Raw genomic sequence first — 23,901 nt, 5'->3', positions numbered from 1 at the left:
CGTAGACCAGGCAGGCCTCTAATTTGTGTAAATCCTGAGTGCTGGGATTACAAATGCTTTTTTTTTTTTTTCCAAAAAAATTTTTTTTAAAAGACAGGATCTTTGTTATGTATTCCACTCTAGGCACAAAATAGGGATCCTCCTGTGGCCATCCTTCCTAGTGCCAGGATTACACCTTTGTCCAGTCCTGGTTGTGAAGTCTTACTTATTGATTTGGTAGGCAGAATCCTCCTTTTCCCAGTATTCATCAGCCCAGCGCAGGATAAATGCCTCGTGTATTCTGTTAAAGCGGCCTTGCACTTCTCTCTTGCTTAGGGCTGCTCATTTCTAGGTTTATGGGTGTTTTTCCCTTTGACAGTCTGCTGGCACCAGGCTGGGTGTCAGCCTGTGCCACCAAAGATCTCAGACTCAGGCACCAGGGAACAGCGAGGCGGACCAGCCAATCAGAAGAAATTTGGCCCTCTGCAGTTTCCGTCCGCTCACTAGGAGGCGCTGCGGAGGCCGCGGTGGCCCGGACTGTCGCAGGCTGGGGCGGTTGGTGGTGGCAGTTGCCGCCATGGAGTGGAGCTCGGAGTCAGCGGCTGTGCGGCGGCACCGCGGCACCGCGGAGCGTCGGGAGGGAGAGGCGGCCGCGTCGCACCGGCAGAGAGAGGCCTCAGCGCAGGAGGATGCGAAGGGCGTCGGGAGGATGTGGGGGAAGACGGAGAACGGCGGCGGGAGCCGGGTTGCGAAGACCGCGCTGTCCGAGGCGCGCACGGCGCTGGCGCTCGCACTCTACCTGCTCGCGCTGCGGGCGCTCGTGCAGCTCTCGCTGCAGCGGCTGGTGCTGAGCCGGACCTCGGGGCTCCAGGGCGAGTTCGACGCGCGCCAAGCCAGGTACGGCCGATCGGCCCGGCCGCGAGTCCTCTGCGGCCCCGGGGTGGGGGAGCGCCTGGTGGGTGAGTCCCGCGCGGGTGAGCCCGGCGCCACTGTGCCCCAGGCGGAGGAGGCCGGCGCTGCTGTATGCAGAGTCCCGGGGTCCTTGGGCGCACCTCGGTGGGAAGTGGGATGATCCTGCGCGTCCTCCGGGGGTCTGAATTGCGGGTACTCCGGGCTTCCTCGGCTCCCTCTTTCGCTTTCTTGGGGTGGCCAGATCGATTGAGTCTGCTTTCTCATCCACTCTCTTCCTCCTGCAGATGATTGGTTGTTCACACGCTTCATCATTCTCCTCTCTTTCTCGAGCAACTTCCACTTTTTACTTTGGTTAGTTCTCTGCATTTAAAATGAGATGGAGAGTGAGGTTTTTGTGCCAGGGCTGCATTACCAAGTCTTTCTGGGATGGTGTGGGAGAGGAGTAATGTAGTGCGTGCTAACCTTTCTAAGCACCACAGCCCTCATATCTGAAAGCTGTGGAAGGAGACTCAGAGTACATCCAGACAGAATTATGCCTGTAATTTCTGAAGGTCGCAGATGGTCTATGGCTCTTCTGTACTACGGATTGTATAGGGTTCAACATTTTTTATTTTATTTTATTTTTTATTTTTTTTAAATATTTATTTATTTATTATATGTAAGTACACTGCAGCTGTCTTCAGACACACCAGTCAGATCTCCTTAAGGATGGTTGTGAGCCACCATGTGGTTGCTGGGACTTGAACTCAGGACCTTCAGAAGAGCAGTCGGGTGCTCTTACCCACTGAGCCATCTCACCAGCCCCATTTTTTATTTTTTTTATTCTATTTATTTACTTGTTTATTTTTCGAGATAAGGTTTCTCTGTGTAGCCCTGGCTGGAACTCCCTCTGTAGACCAGGCTGGCCTCTAACTCACAGAAATCCTTCTGCCTTTATCTCCCAGGTGCTGGGATTAAAGACCTGCGCCTCCACTGCTGGCCAAGGGTTCAATTTTTTTTTAAATGACCTCAGGTGTATTTGAAAATATGAATTCTTTGATTCTGTAACTTGCATCTTAAATCAGATGAGTCCTTAAGCTAGTAGAAAGTTTTCAACTACTATTGTGTTTTAAAAGTTGCTTCTTTAGATGAGTTTTCTTAAGAGCTTTTTGGAAGGCACCCCCAGTCTCTCCTCCGGTCCCACCCATCCCTCATTGGAGTAGGGTTAATTTTGACCTGAACTGAAGTTATTAGGTTTGGTGTGTACAGCAAGAGGCTTGTGTTTATTGTTTATTCTTTTCAGAAGTTAATCATGCCTACTTGATGGCATTGCATGGCTATACAGATGGCTTCAGCCCCTTAGACCCAGTAAGGGACAATCCATAACTATCGGCTGGAGTCAGGCCAGTGAAGCTGTGTTGTCCTGCCTTCAGCACTCGTACATACTGAATAAGCCCTAGTCTTGGTGCTGATTTGGTATGGGTCAATGGAGAAAAGTGTGAAAGCATTAGTTCCTGGAACGCAGTATAAAATGATGAAGCTTCCAGATCATTTTCTTGAGATGTCTCTCTCTCTCTCTTTTTAAAGCACCTTCAGTTCCAGATCTCAAGAGTTAGAGGTGGAAGAGAGGCACAGTGATTTTCTTTTTCTTTCTGAGAAGTCAGAAGATCTGAACTTTCTGCGGTTGGAGGGAGGGAAGCACAGTGGGGAGTTGTTCCAAGCTGAGTTAGGCTTGTGCGTGTATGCCATCACCATCCTTCTGATTGTCTCCAGGGATTATCTGGAACACATAACGGCCATTGGCCCCAGGACTACAGGAAGCACAGAAAATGAAATTCTGACGGTACAGTACCTTTTGGAGCAGATCAAGCTGATAGAAGCACAAAGCAACAGCCTTCACAGCATCTCCGTAGATATACAGCGGCCCACCGGTTCCTTTAGCATTGACTTCTTGGGGGGCTTCACGAGCTACTATGACAACATTACTAATGTCGTGGTAAAGCTGGAGCCCCGGGATGGAGCCGAGTCTGCTATCCTGGCTAACTGTCACTTTGACTCAGTGGCAAATTCACCAGGTAGGTACTTGTATTTAGTCATTTAAAGTCACAAAGATAGAACCCAGAAAGTTTATTAACTTAGCCCCATATAAGGACCATTTTTCTTTGACCAGCATTTTCTCATTGTGTTAGAAGTTAAGCTAATTAATATGTTTAGAGTCTAGCAATGTAATATTCCTTTAAGTTCATTATTATCAGTGTTATTGTAATTATTAAATAGTGGCACACAAACCCCATGGCAATACATGAGATGTTTTGGTACACTGAAGTTTATCCTCAGTTTACCAACGTGTCTGTCCACTTGTAAGTGCTTACATACTTACAGGGTGGCAGTAGGCTTTGGGGGTACTGGGTAAAGATCCCTGTATTTAAAGGATACGTGGATTAGAGGACATTAGTTCTAGTAGTTTCTGTTAAAATTATGGTCCACTGAAGGTAGAATACTTACTATTGTGTTCTGAATAGACACTGGCAAGATAGAAAACTTGATGTTCAAGACAATGTCTGACACAATACATATCTGTCAAATCGAAGTGAATCCCCTACATTGAAGTTTTAAAAACAAGATTTTTCAGAAACATGATTTGTAGACTCTGGATCTCGTTGTCCTTGCAGTGACACAAAAAAGTGCAAGCTGCATTGTCAAGGGCAGTGGTTAGCAAAGCACCTGAAACTTTGTGCAGTTGTTTGATAGGGTATTGGTTGAAGTGCACATAGCCCAAACTTAAGCCAAAAGAAGCAGTAAGCGCCCATGTAAGTCTGAGAAGCATCACAATCAACAGTGGCCACTTGGAGGTAGAGAGACTCAGTCAGCCCGAAGGCTGGAGATTGGGTTCTCCCAGGATATAGAGGTAGAGACCGATGTAGTTATGCACCACAAGGATTCTTTCTTGCTTTAAAAAAAATGTATTTATTAAACATTTTATTTGTGTGGGTGTGGATGTGGGTGTGCTTGCCCGCGTTCAAGTGTGTGTTTGTATGCCATGTGTATGTGTATGTGTGTGAGCACTGGGAGACCAGAAGAGGGCGCCAGATTCCTCGGAGCTGCTTTAGTTACCTGTGAACAGTTGTGGTTGCTGTGGGTTCTGGCATCCGAACTCTGGTCCTTCAGGAGGGAGCAGCCCACAGTCTTAACTGCTGAGTCATCTCTCCAAATTATTTTTTATTTTGAGTTGGTGATGTTTTTGTAAAGAATTATAGAGTAAAACAAAAATCACTATTGAAATAATATGTGAATCCTGCTCATTGTATTAAATTCTGAAATCTTGATAAATTTCCATGACTCATAATTTTTTTTATAAGCTAGACAGGAGTCCATCTAAACTACTGACGTCCATTGTCTCTAAAATTTCTTCTCTATATGCTCACATAAATATTCACAAGTAAAATATGAACAAAAAAACCCAGCTAATACAGGCAGTTAAGAATAGAAAGTGACAGCCAGACAGTAGTGGCACACTCTGGTAATCCCAGCACTTGGAAGGCAGAGGCAGGTGGATTTCTGAGTTCGAGGCCAGCCTGGTTTACAGAGTGAGTTCCAGGATAGCCAGGGCTACACAGAGAAACTCTGTCTCAAAAAAAAAAAAAAAGAAGGTGACATTTTACAATGGCATCCTGGGATTATACACTCAAGAAGACTCCTCTAATAGACACCAAGCCGAGGTGGGTGCTGGGCGTCCTGACCAGGAGGAGAGCATCTGAGTACTGGGCCATCTTTTGGCATATTGCTTAACCTAATCTATCTTTAATTTCTTAATTGTAAATGGAAAACTGATAGCTAATTTCCTAACAATGTTGCTCACAAATTAAGTATAAGGAAACCTTTAGGATAGCATCTTTCAGAGGAAGTCTTCCTCTGGTGGTGGTACTGTTGGTAACAATACTTCTAGATTGCTTGAATGTATAGCAGGCCTAATATAACACATAAGATATAGACTAGCCTTGACTTGATGAAATGATATTGTGATAAGACATTTCTTTATATTTAGAATGTATTTTGCTTATTCAGACATCAGTATCCACACATTCATTTAAAACAAGGCAGATGTGCCCTAACTATGTCAGGGACACTAGACAGAGTCACCTTTTGCTCACCTTTCAGACGATTAAATTCTGGAAAGGGTCATATAATAATGCTGTGATTGTTACAGAGCATTATAGTAGAAAGACTGGATATGTACGTATCAATCAAATGTAGAGTCCCTTGCCTTTCATAATTCTTATGTGGGAATAAGATAAGATTGTAAGAGAAGATAGTAAAGAGAAAAAAAGACAGACAGGTCATTGCCATGTGTGCACATGTGTCTGTTTGATAACATGGGGAACACAAATCATTTCAAAGAGGCGAGTCAGTTCTCTGCCTTGAATATTGTCTTCATCAAAGAACAATACTTTTTTTTTGAAAAGTGATGAGACAAAAGGAGAGAACCAGGTGGGGTGTAGCTCAGTGGTAGAGCGATTGCTTAGCATGTGTCAGCACCAGGTCTGTCTTTAGTGCTGCAGAACTGCACAACAAATGAACCAACCCGGAGGGAATCCCGAACCAAAGCAAAAAAGCCCACAAAACAAAAAAAAGGGAGAAAGGACCTAGAGCCTGTGTGGCAGCGAATGTGGGAAACCGTGTGAATGGCAAGCCCAGTGGGGAAAGCTTTGGGTCTGTAGCCTCTCCAGGGCCTATGGTTGTCTTTGTAGATTAACCTTCATCCTTCCAGGCAGACAGGGAGGCGGAACCCCTGCATAGATTTACGGTCCGTTTTTAGGCAAATGTGGGGAGAGCAGAGAGCTTTTTTTGTGTCTTCAGATTTCTTTTTAACACCAAAGAGCCTTGTGTTACAGTAACATGTTTTGAGTGGCATTTTCTGCTGCTGTTAACATAGAGCCAGGCCCTTAGATTATATGTGAAGTCCACTAATGAAAAAGAGTTTAGAGAACCATTAGAATTTTTTTTTTTTTTTTGGTTTTTCGAGACAGGGCTTCTCTGTGTAGCTCTGGCTGTCCTGGAACTCACTCTGTAGATCAGACTGGCCTCGAACTTAGAAATCCGCCTGCCTCTGCCTCCCAAGTGCTGGGATTAAAGGCGTGCGCCACCACCGCCCAGCCCATTAGAATTTTTTAAGCCCCCCCCCCCCCGCCCCTTTTTTAGAGAAAGGATCTCCTGGAGCCCAAGCTAGCCTTGAACTAGTCTCATATTGCTGTATAGCTGAGGCTGACCTTGAGCCTTCTGATCTGAGCGTGTCACCATGCATGGTTTAAATGACTAAAAAGACTTTTGTTTTTCTCAGATTGTCCCTATGGCTTCCTGCATGCTTACTCCCAAATGCTCTATTTCTAGTTTAGAAATAATTCTTACCTAAAATTGTATAATACTCCTACTGATAGTATGAAGGAAGTATCTATCAATAATAAGCTAAGAGAAGCTTAAGTGAAAACTCATGCAAGTGAAAATAGTTGTCACCTGAATCCTGTCTGTGGATGAACTCACCGAGGCCTGAGTGTTCTTTTGTGCATGCCAGTCATGGTGGGGGTGGAACCCGACACCTGTACATGCTCTGCCCCCAAGCTGTCTCCAGCCTCAGGAGTGTTATTGCGGCATCCTGAGCTGTGCAGTCTCGGCTGGCCTGAGGCTTAGCAGCGGCTCTGCCTTAGTGACCCCAGGGCTGGATCACAGGCCTGCCTGGCTGTGCTTGTTTTCCTGTGTGTGCTATTCTAAAGTTCTCAGCCGCATAGCTGGACCCAGGAATTGATAGCAAGAAGTAATGTTACCTACAGAAGGGCCTCATTTATCTTCTCAGGTCTGCTGTGCCGTGCCAGGTCTTTGGTGAACATCTGAGTTATTTTGGGGTGGCTTCACTTTCAGGGTGATTCTAAATGGAAAGAGATGTCAGTTTGTCACTTAGCCTTCTTACTGTCTTTGGATTGTCACATTCTCAAAGGTGTTGTGACCCTCTTCTGTTCTCTCCTAAGACACTGGTACCCTTAGAGTAGGGAGATGAGTGGGAAGTTTAACGTGTTAATCAGCTATATATAAAGTTAAGTGTTGTTAATTTCACTTCACTGAATAAAGAGAAGTGTTACTGCTTGCTTTTCATTTTAAAATAACAGTCTCAAATGGAAAGAAAGCGTTTATTTCATGTTCTGAGAAGTGACGCACGCTGCTTACATCAGCCTATACCCCTGCCCTAACAGGGATTATACCCCCTGCCCCAGCAGGGATCAGCCTGTACCCCCTGCCCCAGCAGGGATCAGCCTATACCCCCTGCCCCAGCAGGGATCAGCCTGTGCCCCCTGCCCCAGCAGGGATCAGGTAACGGTTACTTTGTTTCACTTTCATTAATGACTAAAGTACCGTCCAACAATCACCAGGGCTAGTGTCACTAATATTGTTTCTTTTTGAGCAGAAGTGGGGCATAGAATTCAGCAGAGCCCTAAAGCAAGTGTTTACTTTCCCTGGTTACAGAGCCTCCCCTAAGTTTTCAGAGAGAAGGAAGAAAGCTAACAGAGGATGTTTCTCAGGTGCCAAACAATGGGTGTTTTCTTGTAAAATCTGTGCAAAAGGCCTGTGGGGTTGAATCATCAGTCTGCTTTCTAGACCTCGGAAGAGTGAGCGGAGTGAGGGAGATAAAACTTGCCCTCCATCCTTCCTGCTCCTGAGTCCTCACTGAACTTGGGAGCACCCTGACTCACCGCTGTGACTCATCGCACTCCCCCCCCACCCCCTCCCGGAAGTGCTGCTGCCTGAGTTATGGGGTTTCCTTTCTCTAACTGCGCTGTCTGCTTCCTATTATGAAAAGAATCAGATCAGCAGAAAGCAGAGTTGTTTCCTGACCTCCAGGGTGCCTCCCACTGCGGATCTGTCTAGGTGCACTTTTCCACCTCAGCCCTCCTCCTTGGTTCTCTCCGCGGCTGCACTGCTTCCTCTAGGTTCAGTCTGCACTGGTGAGGCGTGAGGGCCCCCCAACATGCTAACAATTTTATGAGATACCTCACTTAGAAATTTAGCAATAATCTTCTAGCGTCATCAAATAGCCAGCCAGTCCCTTTAACTACCTCTCATGGTGCTTTTAAAATCAGCACTTGGGGCCCAGCAAATCGGTCCAGTGCTTAAGGGTACCTGCCACCAAGGCTGCCGGCTTGCTTGAGTTTGGACCCACATGACAGAAGGCGAGAATGAAGTCCTGCACATTGTCATCTGACTTCCATATGTGCTCTGTGGCAAGTGTGCCCCCCCTCCCCCAATAAACACATAAAAATGTTACAGCAACAGATTTAATTAAAAACAATCAGAGTACTAGGGTTCTTTTCATAATCTTTAGATTTTCTGATGTAGAGGCTGGAGTATCTTACTGCCATCCTTCTCTCTCTCTCTCTCTCTCTCTCTCTCTCTCTTTCTTTCTTTCTTTCTCTCTTTCTCTCTCTCTCTCTTTCTCTCTCTCTCTCTCTCTCTCTCTTTCTCTTTCTTTCTCTCTCTTTCTCTCTTCCTCCTTTTCTTTCTTTCTTTCTTTCTTTCTTTCTTTCTTTCTTTTTTTTGGTGCCGTCCTTTTCAGTGCTGGGACCAGGCACAGTTCACTCTTCTGTGCCTTACCATTCAGGTGCCTCTGTACTTTGCCATTACTTGATCCCTTTGGAAAGACTACTTAAAGCATCCAGTGTTACTCCCTCTGTAAATGTAGGTGCTGTAGTGTTTATGATTTTGAAAGAATGTGGTAGGGAGGAGGAAGCCGTGAGCACCAGAAGTACCCAGAGGATGGGGGAGGAGGATCCAGTCCAGTTGGCCTTAGGATCCATCTGGCTGATTGATGCCCCAGCTATTGAGTCTGAACTGAACGAATGCTTCCACTGGTCACATCATTGAGGAGGCCAGGCAAGGGTCTTCCAGGGCCTGTTTTTGTTGAGCATAGTTGTCACCCTGTGATGACAGAGTTCTGCTTCCAGTCATGCAGCTATGGTGATGCCACTTTGAGGGGAAACTCTGAGAAGTGCCTCTGTTTTTCTGACTTCAAGGTGCCAGTGACGATGCAGTTAGCTGTGCAGTGATGCTCGAAGTTCTCCGGGTCATGTCAGCGTCTCCAGAGCCCATGCAGCACGCTGTGGTGTTCCTCTTTAATGGCGCAGAGGAAAATGTCTTGCAAGTAAGATTTATTGTTTTAAGCATTTGGGTTGAAAAATTTTGAGAGGAATAATGACTGGTAACGTTTTATTAGTAATATGAATAGTATCATAAAAATAATATGCAAAATAAACACTATGTACTGGCTAGTTTTGTGTCAACTTGACACAGCTGGAGTTATCACAGAGAAAGGAGTTTCAGTTGAGGAAATGACTCCATGAGATCCAACTGTAAGGCATTTTCTCAATTAGTGATCAAGGGGGAAAGGCCCCTTGTGGGTGGGACCATCTCTGGGCTGGTAGTCTTGGGTTCTATAAGAGAGCAGGCTGAGCAAGCCAGAGGAAGCAAGCCACCAAGTAATATCCCTCCATGGCCTCTGTATCAGCTCCTGCTTGAGTTCCAGTCCTGACTTCCGTGGTGATGAACAGCAGCATGGAAGTGTAAGCTGAATAAACCCTTTCCTCCCCAACTTGCTTCTTGGTCATGATGTTTGTGCAGGAATAGAAATCCTGACTAAGACAAATTGGTACCAGCATAGTGGGGTATTCCTGTGACAACCTGACCATGTTTTGGGGAGGACTGTGACTTTGGAACTTTGAGCTAGAAGAGCCATTCGGTGTTAAGAGCTCTGTCAGATGTTGTATAGAAGTTTTGAAGATAATGTTGAGAACAGTGTAGAAGATGAAGGTCTGGCTTGTGAAATTTCAGAGGAAAAATTAAAGACTCTTTTCAGGGCCATTGCTATTTTGGATTGTGAAGATTCTGTGGTTCTGGTTAGCTGGAGCTGAAGAATCAGCTGTGATTAACAAGATACCAGAACTACTAAAGCAAAACCTTTGCATTACTGGGACTATTGATGCTGGCTAGCTGGAGCTAAGAAATTAACGGTGATTAAGAAGAGACCAGCATCATTGAGGTGACAACTTCTATGAAGTGTTTTCTGAAAGCACAAAGAGGCTGTGTTCCAGAGATAGCCAAGGTTGTACTCCTGCTGCAGTGGGACTTGGTAATATGTAAGGGTCACCCAGGTGGTACTAGTTTTGAAGGCATGAAGGGGTCACGCAGAACAGCTGAGGCTCGGCACTGTGAGAGGCCATGGAAGACCATTGGTGAAGGTGCAGCCTCAGTTGCAATTGATAGCCCAGGACTGACGGGGTCATGCAGTGTTTTGGAGATGCCAGTACCATGAGATGACCACCAAGAGCAGCAGCAGCAGTGGAGTACAGGCATCTGGAGCCTAGAGGATGATGCGTGTGCTACAAAGGACATGGCTGGAGAAATGACCCAAGCCCTTGGAGGAGCCCAGAAGATCGTGAGTTGGATCCCAGACATTGGACAGTTGGAGAACGACTTATGCTTTTGATTGTGACTGTGCCCTGATATTTTCCCTCTTGAAGGAAGAAACTATTTTAGTGGAGCCCACAGTTAAGAGACTTTTAATTGTAAAAAGACTTTGGATTTTAAAAGAGATGGATATTTTAAAGAGATTGAAAATTTAAAAATAAGTAAAGACTGTGGGATGTTTAAAGTTACTTAGACCTTGGGGATGAATAAGAATGTAAGGGTTGAGGCTTACTAGTGATGTGTTTGTGTGTCAAGTTGACAAGGGGTCAATTGTACTGGCTAGTTTTGTGTCAACTTGACACAGCTGGAGTTATCACAGAGAAAGGAGCTTCAGTTGAGGAAATGACTCCATGAGATCCAACTCTAAGGCATTTTCTCAACTAGTGATCAAGGGGGAAAGGCCCCTTGTGGGTGGGACCATCTCTGGGCTGGTAGTCTTGGGTTCTATAAGAGAGCAGGCTGAGCAAGCCAGGGGAAGCAAGCCAGTAAAGAACATCCCTCCATGGCCTCTGCATCAGCTCCTGCTTCCTGACCTGCTTGAGTTCCAGTCCTGACTTCCTTGGTGATGAACAGTAGTATGGAAGTGTAAGCCGAATAAACCCTTTCCTCCCCAACTTGCTTCTTGGTCATGATGTTTGTGCAGGAATAGAAACTCTGACTAAGACACTGTATCTGGCAGTGGTTTAAAAACCCCCCATGCATGTAGTATGTACAGTATGCTAGAAACTCAGCTGAGAACTGCCCATCCCCCCAGGACTCTTTCGTTGTTTTCACTCTGGTCTTTGAGGCAGGGCCTTGCTGTGTCTCTTAGGCTGGCCTGGCACTTGAGATCCTCCCAACCCAGCTTTCTGAGTGTCGCTGTAACGAGAAAAGTGTGTCAAGGGCTTCTCAATGGCATCCCTCTCCTGACCTTTTAAAGCCCCGACATCAGAGAGATGAGGAAGGTACACAGCACTAATGCTTAACCATATGGATTCTCTCGCCTGTCCTTTCTTCTTAACTTCTGCATATCCATTTTCACAGTGACATTTACTTGGCAAACTGAACCCACCGTTTTGTATAGGAAGATAGCCATTCTGTGTGCAAATAAGCAAAATAAAAACATAGTTTAACCTACATTTTTTTTTTCCTCATTAAGGCAAGCCATGGTTTTATTACTCAACATCCCTGGGCCAGTTTGATTCGAGCATTTATTAACCTGGAGGCTGCTGGTGTCGGAGGGAAAGAACTTGTGTTCCAAACAGGTATGTGAGGCTGTGCACTGAGCAGGTCAGTGCGACAGTGGAAAGTTTCTCAGGGTACAAAACCTTTTTAATGAGCAATCTCTTGAATGAGGTTGCATTTTAAGGCATGAATGTGTTTGGTAATATGTACGATGGTATGTGTGCACATGTATGTGCATGTGCATGTATCTGCGCCGGGTCCTTGTGTGCTTGCTTATGGTAGCCAGAGGTGTTAATATCAGGTGTCTTCCTCATTTGCATTCGACCTTTTTGAGACAGAGCCTCTTGCTGGATCTGGAACTTATCCATTCAGCTAGTCTGGCTGGCTGTTGAGTTCCAGGGGCCTTCTTGACGCTCTTTATTAATTTTAAAAAGCAAAATAATGTGAGCAGCATGTGCTCCTGTATAGTACTTATTATATGTAAATGTTACACGAAGTTATTTAGTTCTCAAAGTGTGATGAACACCTGCTGCTGGGCTTCCGCTCTGTGGATGAGGAACCGAGGTGAGAGTTTTTCTTGTAAGGTTTTATACTTGGTATGTGACAGTGGATTTGAAGGCTCAGAGTCGGTTCACAGTGAGTAACTGTATTGTAATATGTGCTGGTTGGTTGGTTTATTTATTGTTTTGACAACATAACTCAAACTAGAGTTATCTGAGAAGGGAGAAGCTCGGTTGAGGAGTTGCCTCCATCAGACTGGCATGTGGGCATGTCTGTGGGCATCTTCTCTGTGGATTAGTGATAGATACGGAAGGGCCCAGCCCACTGTAGATGTACCACTTCCCGCAGGGAATCCTGAGTTTTATAAGAAGGCTGAGCAAACCATGGAGAAGAGCCGTCCCCTATAGCCTGTGCTTTACAGTTAGCCTCCGGACTCCTGACTGGAGTCCCTATCCTAGCGTCTGTTGTGATGGACTCCAGAACCTGTAAGCCAAATGAGCCCATGTCTCTTCAAGTTCCTTTTGGCTAGTAGAGAAGCAAATAAGGACATAGTACAATGTGAATATTATTAATTATAGATGATTAGGATGTAAGGGTTTTAAAATGATAGTAAGAATTAAAATGAGAAAATTTACTCCCAGTTTAAGGAATTTAATTTCATCAGTGAGTAATTTGAATGTCAAAAAACAAAAGAAACAAAAACCCAAAAAACAAAAAAACAAAACCTCCCCCAAAAACCCATTAAGTGTAACAGGCAGAGAGAGTTGTAATTTTAGGATTATGATTCCTGAAGATGACAGGGTATAACCGTTGAACATCATGTTCTTGCCATTTTAGCAAAGTCGAGAGTGCACAGACTTGCTCAGCAGGGCCTGCTAAGACCTGACTTTGGAAGACCCACCTCCTCTCCTGCCCCCGCCACACACAAAGCTTTGGCCAAAGCTGCCTCTGTTGTGTGAGTCTAGACCATCTCATTTCACATCCCTGCCGCCCTTGAATCCGATCCCTCTGCCTCTACCTTTCGAGTGCTGGGGTTAGAGGCATGTACCCTGCCTGACTTGCCAGGAGTCTTAATAGTGAGTAGTGTTTTGGGTGAGAGGGGTTAGAGGACGTGAGTAATGGATAGAAACTTACTCTCTAGCATTTTTAAAAGATGTTGTATTATTTAAGTTTTGAATGTACAGTAAGCACTAAGTGTTTTTATAACCTAGACAGTATCATATTTCAGTACTCTCTCAAACTTACTTTAAACTTTTAAAAAGATCCTGTATTTTATTTTAGTTAACACCTTTAAGAAATTCAGGGTTGCCAGTTTGGTGGCTTAGGCTTTTAATCCCAGCATGTGGCAGAGACAGGCAGATCTCTGAATTCTAAGTCAGCTAAGGCTACATAGGGACACCTTGGCCACACAAACACACACACACACAGAGTCAGAATTAAAATGCTCATTTGTTTCCAGATATGTGATCATTTTGAAAGTCCATGTTGCTGGAGATTTTTTTTTTTTAAATCTAAAGCCACATACATTTAGTTAAGGAGTAAGAACTTGGGTCTAATCAGAGCCAGAAAAAGTGAATACTCGGTAGATGCTAACAGAGAGCTGCCTGAGCCGAGACTTTATTTTAGGAAAGTGTGTGTATGTGAGAGAGACAGACAGACAGACACACACATACTGATACACACACACACACACACACACATACACACACACACACAATTCAAGGTCACAAGCACAAGGTGAGAAACAACAAGACTTTTCAGCTCTCAAATTTTTCTCCTTTCTCTTGAATCAGTGAGAAGCAGCTGAACTCTAATATCTTTAGGAATAGGTAGCTGCTATCTGCTCTGGCCCCACTTTCTTGATGCAGGAGGAACACCTTCAACACCTACCAAATCAGAAAGGGGCAGCAGAGAGCGCTAAGCAAGGACATTGAGTCTCACTGGCTGTGAAAGCCAGGCTCCATAGAGCAACAGCTGTCCTGGGTGTCCTGTCAGAAGTGTACTGTGAACTTAAGTGCCTTCATCTCCATGCCTTTAAGTTATGCAGCAGCTGCTCTATCTTCTGGTGCCCCGATATCATCCAGTCTCATGGTTTAGTCCAAATGACTCCTGATGTTTTTTTCTGCATATATTAGTACAGTCTACATAGATAGTTGGAAGAGATGAGAGCTCACTTTCCTAAAATGAAGTCTCTGTTAGCTTCTATCGAGTGTTCCATTTTGCTGGCTCTGATTAGGCCCACGTCCTTACTCCTCAACTAAATGTATGTGACTTTAAATAAAAAAATCTCCAGCAACATGGAATTTCAAAATGATCACATATCTGGAAACAAACGAACAAAGTTAGCACCAGTTACAGGTAGAAGGTGGTGTTTGCTGGTGGGACCAGGACAGGGTGGCTGTGGCAGTGGTCGGGGGAGGAGCATGAAGAGCCAGTGAGCTTTCCGCTGCATAGTGAAGCTAGGTGCACAGCAGATCCCTGCCTGCCTGATCTGCAGTTCTCTGTGCTGTTAAGTAGTTCCCGTGTATTTGTTACTTTGATAATAAGACCCCAGTACCTCCTCAGTATATGTGCAAATTAAACATTTTACTCATTCTAAAACCTGAATATTTTAAGACTTACTCCCCTGGAAGGAACCCATAACAATCGTGCTGAGAACATCCTTCTTAGCTGAATTTTACACCATTCTTTGCTTCTAGTGTTGAGCTTATCTTAACGGTTGAAGTGTGTGCCTGAGAGCTTTTGGAGGTATTTTCTGATGCTCCAGTGTGTTTCTCAGGATACGTCTCTCACATCTGAGGACACTGCCTAAAGAAGACTAGCTTTCTTGGGGCTCTGCCTTCTAGAAAGTTCCTAGTGTTGATTTCATTTTTGACTAAGAGAACAAGTACTCTAGTCTGGCCGACTTAGACTTGTGTCTGAGACCATGTGTCCGATGGCCCTGCCCTCAGCTTGCTTTCTGTGTGGTGAGAAATCTTATCTTCTCCTGACTTTCCAGTTAAAAAAGTTTGTACTCTCCAGAGCTCCATGGTCACTGGAGAGGGAAATGCTCATTTGGGATGCCTGATGGCATCATTTTTGAAGATGTTAATAAAATATAACTTTATAACATTTAAACAGAGTAAACCATTAACATATGCCCCATTTTGAAAAATCCAAACTCTACTGAGTACGAGAATTCTGGTAAGGCATATGCTCATGGCTTTTCCACCACTCTGAGCAAACCAGTGCTAATTTGCTCTATAACTTTTTGAGATTTTTAAGGTATTTTTTCTTATTTAAGTTTTTTAAAATTTATTTACCTGTATTTTTTTAAGATTTATATATTTATTATATGTAAGTACACTGTAGTTGTCTTTAGATACTTTTTCTTCTCTCTCTGGTCCCTCTCGTTCCAGCCCCACTCACTCTGCCCAAAGATTTATTTATTATGTGTAAGTACACTGTAGCTGTCTTCAGACACTCCAGAAGAGGGCATCAGATCTCATGGATGGTTGTGAGCCACCATGTGGTTGCTGGGTTTGAACTCAGGACTTTTGGAAGAGAAGTCAGTGCTCCTAACCACTGAGCCATTTCTCCAGCGCCCATTTACCTGTATTTTATGTGCATTGGTGTTTTGTGTGCATGTGTATCTTGGAGTTATAGATAGTTGTGAACTGCTATGTGGGTGCTGGGATTTGAACCCTGATCCTCTGGAAGAACAGTCAGTGCCCTTAACCACTGAGCCATCTTTCCAGCCCTGGGATTTTTAAAAAAAATGTGTATTTATGTGCATGAACACATAGTCATATTATTTCCTTAAAAATGGAATAATATTTAGCAACTGTTGCCATCCTTAGAATATATATAAAATCCATGGCTTTATTAAGGTATAATTTAAGTGTCCTGTAATTTATCCACTTGTGGTAAGATTGTGTTTTAGGTTTTTCCACATAGTTGTGTACCATTATCATAATTCTAGAGCATTTTAAGAAAAGATTTGTTTATGCTTGTATGCTCATGTGTATGTGAATATGGGCGCATGTGTGTGCAGCTGCCGAAAAAGGTATGAAGAAGTCATCGGATCCCTTAGAGTTAGAGTTAGAGTTAGAGTTAGAGGTGTCTGTGAGCCCCCTGACATGGGTGCTAGGAGCTGAGCCCTGCTCCTGACAACTGAGCAGCAAAGCTCTAACCACTGAGCAACTCTGCATCTCCTAGAACATTATTCCTAAGGAGTCCCTGTACTCACCAGTCAGCTCTCGCTCACATTTCCTCAGTGCAGCCAGCCACATGTGGTCTGTTGAACAGAGCTATCCGATTAATCCTGTATTGTGTTGTCTTGTTTCATTTCAGGCCCTGAAAATCCTTGGTTGGTCCAGGCTTACGTTTCGGCAGCTAAACACCCTTTTGCCTCTGTGGTGGCTCAGGAGGTTTTCCAGAGTGGGATCATTCCCTCTGACACCGACTTCAGAATCTACAGGGATTTTGGGAACATTCCAGGTACTTTGTTCGTGGTCACAGGCTGTTGAATCAAAAACAAACTTTATTTCTTGAAAGTTGTAATAGCTTCTGAGAGGACATTATATGTGAGATATTTATCTTCTGACTCACTGTTTTAATTAAGGTTTTACCGCTGTGAACAGACACCATGACCAACTCTTATAAGGGCAACATTTAATTGGGCCTGAATTATAGGTTCAGAGGTTCAGTCCATTATCATTAAGGTGGGAGCATGGCAGCATCCAGGCAGGCATGGTGCGGACAGAACTGAGAGTTCTACATCTTCATCTGAAGGCTGCTAGCAGAAGACTGGCTTCAGCTAGGATGAGGGTCTTAAAGCCCACACCCACAGTGACACACCTATTCCAACAAGGCCATACTTGCTGATAGTGTCACTCTCTGGGCCAAGCGTATTCAATCTACCACACTCACCAAAGCAGCGTTCTTGATGCTGTCTTTTCAAAGTCCCATAGTGATTTAAATGCCTGCCTCCTCTGTGGTGTCACCATGCGCCAGTGTGGGAGATGGAGAGATGCCAGCGAGCCTCAGGGTTTTGACTCCTGTGCTGCTGTCTTGCTTTTCCAACTCCTTTGATGATTTTTACAGTTGGAGATTTAAATTTGGTTCGTAACTGCCCAAATTCCATCCTCAAAACTTTCTCCCCCTAATGTGTGACTTAATGCTTCCTTAATGTTTTAAATTATTGACCTTGGTTATAGATTTTTAAAATTTAATTTATTTATTCACTTTATATCCCAATATTAGCCCCTGCCCCCCACCGTCCCCTGGTTCTAGATTTTGTAAGAAAAAGATTTATGTTATTCATGAGTATGACAGATATCAGTTAACCTCTTGTTTTGACATTTCGTCTTTTAGAATTTAATATGTCAAACAAACAGGCCTAACACAAGTCTGATCTTTAAAGTAAGATGACTTTTTCCATTGTCTATCTTAGGAATAGACTTAGCTTTTATTGAAAATGGATACATCTATCACACCAAGTATGACACAGCGGACAGGATTCTCATAGATTCCATTCAGAGAGCAGGTTGGTATTTACCAGTTTGGCTTTTGATATACAATGATGATCTATTAGGAGTGTTCTATAGTCTGTGTGGGAGAGAGACAGTATGTGGCCAAATGCGTTACAGACTTGCAGTGGAAAGATGAGGGCTTAAAAGTTTAGTCTTTGATGTCTGACTTAGCAATTAAAAACTTAGAAATAGTCACTGTGAATACTTACAAAGGAGTGGCCCCAGGCTGCAGGAGGGCTGTTGAACAGTAAAGACCACAGACAAGTGAATGCTATGAACCGTAGTAGCATCAGGACCTGGGTTTGTACACCAGATGCAAGCAGAGAATGGTACATGGATCCCTTGTTAGGGTGGCGAGGACAGATGAGGCACTTACGTAGACAGAGCATTACAGTGCTTCCCGGAGGTCTAGAAGCATTAGCGGAGGCCCACCTGAGGCTTAGGAAGGTGGCAGGGATTTGGGCTTCGGAGAGACGATAACGTTTTTAAGTAAAAGCATAGCATAGAGCAGGAGGGACCTGGGAGGAGGGGACGGAAGGTGTGCTGTGCTGTCAGGCTGGAACGGAAGCAGTGCTTTCAGAAATAGAAGGGGACGAGGTTGAAATAGATGGGGTAAGGCTGCTAGATGGCTTCAAAAGTTATCAGGGATTTGAAGGTAGAGAGCTTGCCTGATGTGTACGAGATCCTGGAGTTTATCCCTAGCATTGAAATATGGTTGAGTAGATGGCTCAGCAGGCAAAGGCTCTTGCTGCCAAACCTAGCATCCTGAGTTTGATCCCTGGGACCCACATGGCGGAAGGAGCGAACCAACTGCAGAAAGTTGTCCTCTGATCCCCGCATGTGTGCTGTGGTGAGCAGCACCCCAGGAAATAAGAATGTGATATACAATGTGTAAACTCAAAAAGAACCTAAAGGAATAAGGAATCCTTGAAGGTCTCATTAAGGTGACCTCATTAATGAACTCATTAAGGTGGTGTTAAGTGTTATGTTCTGGCCATGTAGTGCGGAGTAGAGAGTGAGCAGTGAGTTTCTGACAGTTGTTTATACGGATGAAGACAAGCCCTGACTGGCGCTAACAAAGGTGCTGGGAATTAGGTACATTTTGAATATTTGGAGTGTCTCTCATCTTGTGTGTGTAGGTGTGTGTGTGTGTAACTTTCCTCTCTTCACGGACATGGTATATCAAAAATCTGGACAGTTTCTTACTTTAGTGAGGTCCTACCCATTCTTACTCCCTGCGTAGGGTAGTGACCAGGCTACACGTTCCTACCCATTCTTACTCACTGCATAGGGCAATGACCAGGCTACACGTTCCTACCCATTCTTTCTTACTGCGTAGGGTAGTGACCAGGCTACAAGTACTCACTACTTGTCAGCTCCCTGCTTCTACTTCAAGATGCTGGGGTTACAGTCCTACACCCCCACTCCTGGCTCACTTCAAAAACATTTTTTTCCTGATGTAGGATTTCACTCTGTAGCCCAGGCTAGCCTTGACGTTGCAGCCTTTCTGCTTCCTTCCTAACTGGGCCTTTCATTGTTATTTGTTCTGGTTTGTTATCCTGATGGACTGGGGATCAAACCCAGGCCTTGTGCATGCATTGCAGGACAGCATTGTATCATGGTTCCAGAGCCAACTCTCCAGTTAGTTTTAGGGAAAATTGTTTTTGTTTTCTTTTTAAGACAAGGTCTTGTTGTAGAGCTCAGGCCAGCTGTGAACTTGCTGTGTAACATAGGTTGGCCTTGAATTCATGATCCTTCTGCCTTTGCTTCTCCTTCATAATATTTTTTTTTAAAGATTTATTTATTTTTGTGTGTATTGATGTTTTGCCTGTGTGCATGTTTGTGAGTGCCAGATCCTTTGCAGCTGGACTTACAGACAGTTGTGAGCTGCCATGAGGATGCTTGGAATTGAACCCAAGTCCTCTAGTACAGCAGTCAGTGCTCTTAACCACTGAGTCATCTCTCTAACCCCCTAATAATTCTTAACATGCTTTAACAACTTCACGAGAGGCGTTTTTTTTTCGTTTTCCCACTGCCTTTGTGGTCTTAGTGTCTCATGGTTATAATGTATCCACTGCCTTTGTGGTCTTAGTGTCTCATGGTTATAATGTATCCACTGACTTTGTGGTCTTAGTGTCTCATGGTTATAATGTATCCACTGCCTTTGTGGTCTTAGTGTCTCATGGTTATAATGGATCCACTGACTTTGTGGTCTTAGTGTCTCATGGTTATAGTGTATCCATGGGCAGGCTTGAGGTGGAGCTCTGGGGCTGTGCATTTGGATTAGGGAAGAGCAGTATGAGAGGGCCACGGCTGAGCTTCTAAGTGGGGAGGAAGGAGAGCAGGAGCAGGGACCTCATCTGGGAGATCTGGAAGAAAGGGCAAAGCGGTGGAGGGTGGGGTGGGAAGAGGTGTCTGCTCGTGTACTTCCCGGGTCCGTTGTTTTCAGATAACGCCTGATTCACTTCTGCTTCATGCGTCTGTATGTGGAAGTCACAATGGAGTAGCTTACTAGACCATGTTATTTTTCTTAATAAAAGGTGACAACATTTTAGCAGTTCTTAAACACCTGGCTACGTCTGACACCCTGGCTTCTTCGTCTGAGTACCGGCATGGGAGCATGGTGTTCTTCGATGTGCTCGGCCTGCTGGTCATTGCGTACCCTTCTCGTGTCGGCTCCATAATCAACTACATGGTGGTCATGGCCGTGGTTCTGTACCTGGGGAAGAAACTTCTGCGGCCCAAGCACAGGAGTGAGTCGTTCCCTTTACCGTGCGCTTCTGGGATGGGGGTGGGACTTGCTGGGGAGAGTTTAGCCGTTGTCTTTGTTTCTTTAAGTATCTTAGGAGGTTGCTTGCTTTACATTTTTAGAAATTCCTAGGTAAGTATGAAGTTGGTATGCTCCTTACCTTTGAGGGTTGGTGAAGATGACCATTCTCACGCACTCACCCTGAAACGGGCAAAGTCAGCTGGATTGGCTGCCTGAGCCCAACTGATGGAAGGCAGGGCAGTGTAAGAAGGCAGGGCTGTGTAAAGCTAAGCCCTGCTATGCAGTGGATGCCCTGTGCCCTGCAGGCCTCGGCAGGAGGCTGCCCAAGCACCCTTTCAGCAGCTGTGTTCATCCAGTCTCTCGTTAAGGTGTGAAATCACTAACAATGCTGAAATGGAACTTCAGTGCTAGAAGGTGTTTGCTTTTCTAAAAAAAAAAAAAGAGTTGCTAGAATTGTTTCTCTACTTATTAATAACAAATAATTTCTTAAAATTCAGTAATATTTTATACTATGACCAAGTCTATAACCAGTGTTAAAACTAAAGTTTACACAACCAAAAAGAAAAAAAGGTTTGTAGAGGTTGACTTTAAAAAAAAAAAAAAAATATATATATATATTAACTTATTTGTTGTGTGTGGGCACATGTGTAAGTCTGGAAGTCAGAGGGCAGCTGTGGGAATTGGCTCCCTTCTTCCACCACGTGGGTCCTGGGGATCCACTAAGCTCATCAACTTGGCCCGCTGAGCTCTCCTGCCGGGCCTGTAGGTTGACTGTTAGTGAAACGTCTCAGGAGGTCTGCTGTGCTACAGGCCAGCAGCACAAAAATGGGTGCAATTGCAATCTTTCTGCTCCCCTTCTGCCTGAATCATTTCTGCTTGAAATGTTGCAGGGTTGAAATTGTCATGTTATCATGATATAAGTACTTAGCATCAATTGAAATTATTCTTTATCACCAGTTATCTTCCCTGCCATTATTTCCCATCTTTAAAAACATTTTCCATTTATTTATTTACCTACTTACTTGTGTGTGTGTGTGCTTGTGTGAAGTCAGTAGACAGCTGTGGCTTAGTTTGCTGGGGTCTGGGGATTGAACTCACGCTGCCAGGCTTGGTTGGCCAAGTGCTTACCTGCTGGACCATCTTGCCAGCCCTATGCTACTGTCTTTTAGCAAGAGTTTATATGGAACTGCGTCCTTTAAAATTCTTGCTAATAGTTTGATAAATGAAGCGTTCTACAAGTAGTGATTACTACCTCTTTCCTTCGTAAGGAGGGTGTCTGAATTCCTGTGAGATATCGCTTAATTGTTAGTATCCTGGGCTCTCAATGTGTTCCTTGAACATCTTTATTCTTACCCCATTCTTGTGTCTTACTGTTCTCTTAACTACGACATTTAATATTTTCAATTATGCAGTAGAGTTTTCATTTTAATATTTGCCCCTTTAGCTGGTTTTTGTCTACTGGTTTTGTAATTGGTTTGATGAAGATGGTGACGTTAACTTTTTGTTTTCTCTTTCTTAGATGCTAATTACATGAGAGACTTCTTGTGTGGACTCGGGATCACATTCATTAGCTGGTTCACTAGCCTTGTTACCGTCCTCATTATAGCAGTGTTCATCTCTCTCATTGGACAGTCTCTCTCATGGTATAACTACTTTTATATTGCCGTTTGCCTGTATGGAACTGCAACAGTCGCCAAAATCATATTCATTCATACTCTTGCAAAAAGATTTTATTATATGGTAAGTTGCTGATGTGTTTATTGTTTTCTTTTTGCTGCTTTCACAAACTGAGGACAAACAAGTGAAATTATTGTGTATGGTCTTTCAGAGCTATTAGACATTGTTCAGCTGGCTATAGACAGTGCTGCCACAATTGTGTTAATTTCCTGGACTTTTTTTATTCTCAGAAGTGGGGTGCAGAATTCAAGTGATGTTGCAAAGCTGTGTTCTCAGCAGTGTTTAGAGTGGTGGTGGCAGTAAGGCTTGCTTGGTGGCTCTCTGCGTCTTCTGTTGCTCTATAAGTGTTTCCATGCACCAATCGCACTGGCTCACTTAGTCACAGTGTGCATATCACTGCTCTCCTCTGCACTGCATGGCTGGTGAGGGGGAGCTGCTGACTTCTCCGAGGCATCCCGTGTTAGGCAGTGTTCTCCGAGGCATCCCGTGTTAGGCAGTGTTCTCCGAGGCATCCCATGTTAGGCAGTGTTCAACGAGGCATCAGTGTTCTCCGAGGCATCAGTGTTCTCCGAGGCATCCCGTGTTAGGCAGTGTTCTCCGAGGCATCCCGTGTTAGGCAGTGCTCTCCGAGGCATCCCCGTGTTAGGCAGTGCTCTCCGAGGCATCCCGTGTTAGGCAGTGTTCTCCGAGGCATCCCGTGTTAGGCAGTGTTCTCCGAGGCATCCCGTGTTAGGCAGTGTTCTCCGAGGCATCCCCGTGTTAGGCAGTGTTCTCTGAGGCATCCCTGTGTTAGGCTATGTCTGACGTAACCCGACATCATAAATGCCTCTTTCCTAAAAGAATAGTGCATGTGAGATCTCTTCATTGTTTTTTCCTTCACTTTTCTTTTCTTTTTGATATTATATCATTTCCCCCTTTCCTTTCTACCTTCTAATCCCTCCTATAGACCTCTCCTTGCTCTCTTTCAAATCCATAGCCTCTGTTGTCACCGTTGTTAAATAGATGTATGTATATATGTTCATAAGTATAACCTTTAGGCTAATAACATTATTCATGTGTCTGCATTAGAGCTGACCATCTGGTGTTAGGTAGCCAATTGTGCTCTTTCTGGGGAAAGACTATTTCCCATCTCTCAGCATTTCTTATTTGCCTGTAGTTCTTTGTGTAGGGTTGAGGCCTTGTGGTCTTTCCCTTACCTACTTTACCATGTCTATTGTTGTTGTCCTTGTGCAGTTAATATTAATGCAGTGATGGTGGTGGGTCTATATGGATGTAGCTTTGACATTATTAGGAGACATAGTGTCATAGCAAACTCCTTTATCTTCCAGCTCTTTATGTCCCCTTTTGAAATGTTCTCTGGGCTTTAGGTTCTAGCGTTGTTTGTAGTTGTGTTCATTGGCATTGGGATCTACAAGTTTCTATTTTGATTGGTTGTGGTTTTCTATAATGGTCTCCATCTGTTGCAAAGTTTCCTTGATATAGGGTAAGGACTACAGTTCTATGTGGGCATAAGGAAAAATATTTAGTATGTAGTTAGGGGTTATTCTGGTTTGGTAAAGTGGTGGTTGTAGGTTCTCCAGGATCCATGATGTAACACGCCCTGGGTAGCTGGCTAGGTTTCCTGTCCCAGGCATTATTTCTCTCTTGTTGAGTAGGTCTTACATCCAGTTAGAGAGCTTGGTTACCACCGAGATGTGGGAGCCACTACTGCACCCTTCGGGTTCTCTTGCCATGCTGGTCCTTGTGGTTCATAGGCATCATAGCTGGGTAGGAAGGACTACTGGTTGCTTCCCTCCTTTGGAAGCTGTGTATGCTGCAGCCTAGTACCTACCATAAGAGCTAGTCCTCAGAAGGAAGCGTTTGGCCCCCGTGTCTGTGCATGGTGTCTTCAACAATAAG

General features: G+C 44.4%; 1 protein-coding gene across 2 annotated transcripts in view; it reads left to right on the top strand.

Annotated features, from left to right (window-relative positions):
• Positions 1 to 496: 496 nt before the first annotated feature.
• The window catches only part of Ermp1 (endoplasmic reticulum metallopeptidase 1), a 38,540-nt gene continuing 15,135 nt past the window's right edge, over positions 497 to 23,901 (top strand). For both annotated transcript variants that reach the window (NM_001081213.2, NM_001362131.1), the window contains exons 1-8: positions 497 to 876; positions 2,644 to 2,945; positions 8,928 to 9,055; positions 11,516 to 11,621; positions 16,375 to 16,521; positions 17,477 to 17,569; positions 20,096 to 20,308; positions 21,845 to 22,065. In NM_001081213.2, coding sequence (NP_001074682.1) covers positions 557 to 876; positions 2,644 to 2,945; positions 8,928 to 9,055; positions 11,516 to 11,621; positions 16,375 to 16,521; positions 17,477 to 17,569; positions 20,096 to 20,308; positions 21,845 to 22,065 — 1,530 coding nt within the window. In that variant the 5' untranslated portion in view covers positions 497 to 556. The remainder of the gene's footprint in view (positions 877 to 2,643; positions 2,946 to 8,927; positions 9,056 to 11,515; positions 11,622 to 16,374; positions 16,522 to 17,476; positions 17,570 to 20,095; positions 20,309 to 21,844; positions 22,066 to 23,901) is intronic.

Source organism: Mus musculus, chromosome 19, assembly GCF_000001635.26.
Source record: "Mus musculus strain C57BL/6J chromosome 19, GRCm38.p6 C57BL/6J".
NCBI lineage: Eukaryota > Metazoa > Chordata > Mammalia > Rodentia > Muridae > Mus > Mus musculus.
The sequence above is the reverse complement of the archived record's forward strand: the minus strand, read 5'-3'. Positions and strand labels throughout refer to the sequence as shown.